This window comes from Borostomias antarcticus (assembly GCF_949987555.1).
Source record: "Borostomias antarcticus genome assembly, chromosome: 15".
NCBI lineage: Eukaryota > Metazoa > Chordata > Actinopteri > Stomiiformes > Stomiidae > Borostomias > Borostomias antarcticus.
The window spans coordinates 22,698,988-22,706,487 of NC_140248.1; the positions used below are offsets into that span (position 1 = coordinate 22,698,988).

Consider the following 7,500-nt stretch of genomic DNA (forward strand, 5'->3'; position numbering starts at 1 on the left):
TGGCTGTATTAAAGAACATCATGTCAGTTACTAGTCTGGCTGTATTAAAGAACATGTCAGTTACTAGTCTGGCTGGGTTAAAGAACATGTCAGTTACTAGTCTGTCTGTATTAAAGAACATGTCAGTTACTAGTCTGGCTGGGTTAAAGAACATGTCAGTTACTAGTCTGGCTGTATTAAAGAACATCATGTCAGTAACTAGTCGGGCTGGGTTAAAGAACATGTCAGTTGCTAGTCTGGCTGTATTAAAGAACATGTCAGTTACTAGTCTGGCTGTATTAAAGAACATGTCAGTTACTAGTCTGGCTGTATTAAAGAACATGTCAGTTACTAGTCTGGCTGTATTAAAGAACATGTCAGTTACTACTCTGGCTGTATTAAAGAACATGTCAGTTACTAGTCTGGCTGTATTAAAGAACATGTCAGTTACTACTCTGGCTGTATTAAAGAACATGTCAGTTACTAGTCTGACTGTATTAAAGAACATGTCAGTTACTAGTCTGGCTGTATTAAAGAACATCATGTCAGTTACTAGTCTGGCTGTATTAAAGAACATGTCAGTTACTAGTCTGGCTGTATTAAAGAACATGTCAGTTACTAGTCTGGCTGGGTTAAAGAACATGTCAGTTACTAGTCTGGCTGGGTTAAAGAACATGTCAGTTACTAGTCTGGCTGGGTTAAAGAACATGTCAGTTACTACTCTGGCTGGGTTAAAGAACATGTCAGTTACTAGTCTGGCTGTATTAAAGAACATCATGTCAGTTACTAGTCTGGCTGGGTTAAAGAACATGTCAGTTACTCGTCTGGCTGTATTAAAGAACATCATGTCAGTTACTAGTCTGGCTGTATTAAAGAACATGTCAGTTACTCGTCTGGCTGTATTAAAGAACATGTCAGTTACTAGTCTGGCTGTATTAAAGAACATGTCAGTTACTAGTCTGGCTGTATTAAAGAACATGTCAGTTACTAGTCTGGCTGGGTTAAAGAACATGTCAGTTACTAGTCTGGCTGTATTAAAGAACATGTCAGTTGCTAGTCTGGCTGGGTTAAAGAACATGTCAGTTACTAGTCTGGCTGTATTAAAGAACATGTCAGTTACTCGTCTGGCTGTATTAAAGAACCTGTCAGTTACTAGTCTGGCTGGGTTAAAGAACATCATGTCAGTTGCTAGTCTGGCTGTATTAAAGAACATGTCAGTTACTAGTCTGGCTGGGTTAAAGAACATCATGTCAGTTGCTAGTCTGGCTGTATTAAAGAACATGTCAGTTACTAGTCTGGCTGGGTTAAAGAACATCATGTCAGTTACTAGTCTGGCTGGGTTAAAGAACATCATGTCAGTTACTAGTCTGGCTGGGTTAAAGAACATCATGTCAGTTACTAGTCTGGCTGGGTTAAAGAACATCATGTCAGTTACTAGTCTGGCTGGGTTAAAGAACATGTCAGTTGCTAGTCTGGCTGTATTAAAGAACATGTCAGTTACTAGTCTGGCTGTATTAAAGAACATGTCAGTTGCTAGTCTGGCTGGGTTAAAGAACAGAGCTGTGTCAAGGCTGTTCATCACCATGTTCCTCATGTGGATAGAGGCGAGGGGGCGTGTCCTACCTGATGAAGGGGGCGTGTTGGGGGCGGATGAAGATGAACAGACAGACGCCCACCAGCTGCTCGGAGGCCAACAGCACGTACTTATGATCACGAGAGATGTTCTTCTGCAGCTCCGCCGCCCACAGCTTCTGGTTGGTTGTGCTGAGAGGGGAGAGGAGGGGTGAGGAAGAGGGGAAAGGAGGGGAGGGGTGAGGAAGAGGGGAGGGGAGAGGAGGGGAGGGGTGAGGAAGAGGGGAGAGGAGGGGAGGGGTGAGGAAGAGGGGAGAGGAAGAGGGGAGAGGAAGAGGGGAGGAGGGGAGGGGTGAGGAGAGAGAGAGGAGAGGAAGAGGGGAGAAGAGGGGAGGGGTGAGGAGAGGGAGAGGAGAGGAGGAGGGGAGAGGAGGGGAAGAGGGGAGAGGAGGGGAGAGGAGAGGTAGAGGAAGGCAGAGGAAAGGAGAGGGATTGTAGGAGAAGAGGAGAGGAGAACAAGGGGGGGGGATTCAAGATTTACTTTCCAAATAATAATTCAGACATCTCTCTTTGTTCCTTTCTTATCAGATGAAGAGGAATATACTGGACAGGACTGCATAACTGGACTAACACCAGGATAGAAGCAAGGCTCAGTGGAGACAGTAGAGTGTTCCTAGGATGCCAACAGGCAAAATACTTTTACAGAGATTTCCCAAGAGGCTCTGATGGCTCTGTTACCTCCCCCCTCCTCACCTGGTAACTCCCCCCCGAGCTCTGGTAACCCCCCCTACCCCCACCTCCTCACCTGGCGCTGACGATGTTGCCAGCATTCAGCTCCACCATCTCCTCGAAGCCGATGGCGAAGATGTCTATGGGGTTGGCTTTACTGTCTGAGGGGAGAGAAGACACCTGTTCACCTAAAGAACCACTATGGCATTTTGTATCAACGTGCCAATACGTACAAAGGCCAGTCACTACCAAGGTTATAATAGTTTTTGCGTTTTTATTTTTATATCGTTTTAACTTTTTGTTTTCAATTTCAGTTTAGTTTTGATTAGTTTTAAAGCAGGTTTGCTAGTTTCGTTTCGTTTTAATTTTTTGAAAATGCTTAGTTTTAGTTTCGTTTTTATTAGTTTCAGTATTAGTTTTAGTTTTATTCTTCTGTGCTAGCCTTGTGAGACCATCCTGATCTCGTGAGCTCACGTTGTTTCACTCCGTGTGAAACAAACCATCTGGCGCACGTCTGGTTACTCCTGCGCAAGGGCACAGCTAAAAAAAATGGAGGATAGATCTCATATCCACCCAAAATACTAGGCTTATGTATGAAATGAAAAAGACTAAAACTAAGGACATTTTCTCAATAATTTTAGTTTATTTTAGTTAGTTTTGTAAACACACAATACAGTTTTAGTTAGATATCGTTTTTTAATAAAGTCTAGTTTTTATTTTTATTTCAGTTAACTAAAATGTTTTTTCACACCTAGTTTTCGTATTTTAGTTAGTTTTCGTTAACTATAATAACCTTGGTCACTACTGGGTAAACACGTTCAATAACGCCATTAACGTACAGGGTGCTGCTAACGCACTCACTCAAGAGGGGTGGTCTTAACGCCCGAACGCTGCGACAAGACTGATTTCTGGTCTTGTGCTTCAGGGCTTGCTAGTGACATTTTAAACTGCAACGGAAAAGTAACCGACTCTATCATAGAGAGTTTACATTCATATTTTCAGCTTTTTATGCACATTTAGTTATATTAAAAACAACCTCAAATCAATATAAATTCTGTGAAGTGTCACCCTGAAAATGTTGCTTAGCGATGCCACGTCATTGTATAAGAATTCCATATTACTGTACCAACGTTACTGTACACAGGATTGGGTGGAATGGGCGTTAACGGGGCCTCTCTCCAGGATTCCAAATCGCAGCGCTATCGTCAAAATTAGCAACCCAGTGTAAAACGCTGTTAGATTTGAAAAGCGGAGTTGTTTCGAGGACATTTTGAGCTACAAAGGAAGCTACATTGCTATCACCAAACATTATTCTGTAAAACTGTGTGACGTCGTTGCCTCAGAGTGGGCGTGTGCGACTCCTAGGGCTGCACAATGAATCGTGAATTAATCGAAATCGCGATTATGACCTCCACGATTAACTAATCGCAAAAGGCCGCAATTAATGTGATTAATAATTTTGCTTTGAATTGAGTGTGCTAGGACACGGACGAATCACAGGCGCTTATGCTGTCTGACCAATCATATGCGTTCCTGCTGAGTGCGCTGTGCGCAGCAATTTCACTGAGAAGACAGATAGCAGTAGAACAAGACAAGTGTCACAAGACAAGAGTACCTGCAGCCGTGAGTAGTGAAAAAATGAGCGAAAACAGTCAGTGAGTAAGTAGCAAGAAAGGGATCAACGTCCGTGATTTGGGAGCATTTTGGTTATTATATATTAATATTATATATTACATATTAATCACAATTAATCGCAATTACCATTTTGAAGCAAATAATCGCAATTATTATCTTTTGTCATAATCGTGCAGCCCTAGCGACGCCCCACTAGCGATTTGACCGGACGCCGCCGGCGCCTCACCCTGGAAGTCCAGGTAGCCGGCCTTCTTGGGCGCGTCCAGCAGCCAGTCGTTCAGGGTCTGGTTGCGGAAGGCGATGCTGCGGAACTGCTTCCCCCCGTTGACGTTCCAGGTTCCCACGCACACACGGATCTGCCTGGGACGCGTGTACCGCTGGTGACTCTGACACATACCCAGCAGAACCCTGGGAGAGGCTGGGCACGGAGAGACACAGAGAGAGAGAGGGATGAGAAGTGGAAGAGGGAGAGAGAGATCGAGAGAGAGAGAGAGGGATGAGAAGTGGAAGAGGGAGAGAGAGAGAGAGAGAGAGAGAGAGACAGAGGGATGAGAAGTGGAAGAGGGAGAGAGAGAGAGAGAGAGAGGGAGAGAGACAGAGAGAGAGGGATGAGAAGTGGGAGAGGGAGAGAGAGAGAGAGAGAGAGAGAGAGAGACAGAGAGGGATGAGAAGTGCAAGAGGGAGAGAGAGAGAGAGAGAGAGAGACAGAGGGATGAGAAGTGGAAGAGGGAGAGAGAGAGAGAGAGAGAGGGAGAGAGACAGAGAGAGAGGGATGAGAAGTGGGAGAGGGAGAGAGAGAGAGAGAGAGAGAGAGAGAGACAGAGAGGGATGAGAAGTGCAAGAGGGAGAGAGAGAGAGAGAGAGAGAGAGAGAGAGAGAGAAGGAGGGATGAGAGGATATAAGGAAGAGGGATGGAGGGAGAGACAGAAAGAGAGAGGGGGGATGGGATGAGAAAGAGGGAGAGAGATGGATGAGGAAGAGGGAGAGACAGGGAGAGGGAGAGGGGTGGATGAGGAAGAGGGAGAGAGAGGGAGAGGGAGGGATGGATGAGGAAGAGGGAGAGAGGGAGAGAGAGAGAGGGGTGGATGAGGAAGAGGGAGAGACAGAGAGAGGGAGGGATGGATGAGGAAGAGGGAGAGACAGGGAGAGGGAGGGATGGATGAGGAAGAGGGAGAGAGAGGGAGTGATGGATGAGGAAGAGGGAGAGAGGGAGTGATGGATGAGGAAGAGGGAGAGAGGGAGGGATGGATGAGGAAGATGGAGAGAGAGAGTGATGGGCAGAGGAACTATGTGGAGGGGTCTGAAATCAACCCCCAGGGTGGTGAATGGGTCAGTGGTACGTTTGTGTCTTCAACAACAGATGAATCAACAACAGATGAATCAACAATTGACCGCCAGCTAGTTACAAAGAAAACAGCCCCAGAGTGTGGATCAGGACTCATGTCTTTGTAAGTATCAGGCATTTTCAAGGAGGCCATGCGGGAAATGTAAAAAAAGAAAAAAAAGATTTGGTGTCACGCATGAACAAACGGACAATACTTCGAACAATGAACTGATACAAAAACCCCCGTGGAGAAGTGGATAAAGGAGGACAGTAACACAGGGGAGGACTAACACGACACTGGGTGGAGCAGGCCTGCACGGCGGCCTGGCTGTGGGTTACTGTACCTGACTGTAAGACGGGCTCAGTGACTAGAGAGAGCCAGCGGCAGGGAGAGAGGGAGAGAGAGGGTGTGGTTAAACGGCTGGATTAACAGATAACAGACAGGCCGCTCGCTGGTAATCTCTGGCCCTGTCAGATTACAGCGCTAGCTCGACACGGGAGGGGAGGAGCCCCCGAGATCCCTTCTCTCACTCCGCACGCACACATTGTAGTCGTCTACCGCCTGGACTCAAGTGTCCCACAATCCTCTCCTGGTGGTGCAGGAAGTAATGCTGTGTTCCATTTGGCTCGTGACGTCGTGATTTATGAGATCTGGAACGCCCCTCACGGCTTGTTTTCTGGGCTCGTGAACTCGTACCACTCGCCCCGACCCCCAGCTAGCTCTGCAAGTCGTGAACAAGATGGCAGCTCCCTGTGTAACTAAGTGACACTTTAGTAATACTGTTTTATTAGCATTTCTGTCTTGTTTGTGTCTCATTAAATCAGTCGTACACAGTATTCCCCAACTGTTGTCTGAGGACATGTTCGTGACCTCTTGTGTATGCGCAAAATCCTGCGTAGTGCCTTGTTATCTACTGGTTTGGCAAACAAAGCTAGCCAACATTCGTCTTTGTTCCGAGCTGTTGTGGTTGTCTACTGTCACACGGTGACCTCGCGGGGGACGTCTTTCTCTGTCTCTCCCACCTCACCACTTCCCAGACAAATGGAACGCAGCATCAGACCAAATATGGTTGTCATTGTGACTGGCGTGTGGTGTCATTCAGACTGGCATGTGTATGAGAAACCCTTCGTCAAGAATACGTTCAGGCATCGTTTCAGAGAGTGCGTATTAATGAACATTTAAAATGTAAATATGCCAGATTTAGGCACCAGGCTAATTTTCATCTGTAACTTGTGTTCATTTGAAGGTATAACATTCCTTATCATTCAAGACTCTTTTAGTACATAATAAAACGATTGTTCTCGGTTACGCTCCCATTGTTTACTCAAGATGAGTGTGTGTGTGTGTGTGTGTGTGTGTGTGTGAGTGTGTTACCATAGAGACTGGAGGTGGTGAGCAGCGCGCGGGCCTTGTCAGCGAGGTCAGAGTTCAGCGTGGAGCCTAGCCTCAGGATGTCGATGGCCTCCTGCTTGGAGCTGTCGAAGAAGTTGTTCTGGATGGTTCTGGTCACCGAGCGAGCTCCATCCTTCAGCTTCCCGCCCTGAGGACACCACACACACCCAGAGATGAGCTAGTTTATACACACACACACACACACACACACACACACACACACACACACACACAAACACACACACACACACTCCTCACATACCCACACACACTCCTCACATACCCTCACCAAACCTTACGTCAGCTCCCCCCCGAGGAGAGGACACACACCCAGAGACGAGCTGACCCTCACTGCTTCACACACACACACACACACACACTCACACAAACACACACACACAGGCGCGCACACACACACGCACGCACACACACACCCAGAGACGAGCTGACCCTCACTGCTTCACACACACTCACACAAACACACACACACACATACACACACATACACACACATACACACACACACACGCACGCACACATACACACACACACACACACACACACACACAAACACACAGGCGCACACACACACACACACACGCACACACACCAAACCCCTCCCAGACGTCCCGGGGAAGAGGAGAAAGGAGATGGAAGAACTGATTGATCAGACGGATCAGATCACGACTGGGCTACAGACAGGATCAATAAACCATTCAGTCACTCAATCAGGTGTTGGATTTCATTCACAGGGTTCCTCAACCCTGAATGCCAGTCCTCGTCCTGGGAGAACATGATTGTGATTGTATCACAGACATGATGCTGAAGGAGTGATTTAGATGTGATAATAATCACAGGATACACAACG

General features: G+C 46.8%; 1 protein-coding gene across 1 annotated transcript in view; it reads right to left on the reverse strand.

The window, feature by feature from the left end:
• synj1 (synaptojanin 1) overlaps positions 1-7,500 on the reverse strand; it is a gene marked incomplete at both ends in the record, with an annotated part of 52,876 nt that overhangs the window by 21,547 nt on the left and 23,829 nt on the right. The window contains 4 exons of the mRNA XM_084450391.1: positions 1,603-1,743; positions 2,357-2,441; positions 4,142-4,333; positions 6,615-6,780. Coding sequence (XP_084306517.1) covers positions 1,603-1,743; positions 2,357-2,441; positions 4,142-4,333; positions 6,615-6,780 — 584 coding nt within the window. The remainder of the gene's footprint in view (positions 1-1,602; positions 1,744-2,356; positions 2,442-4,141; positions 4,334-6,614; positions 6,781-7,500) is intronic.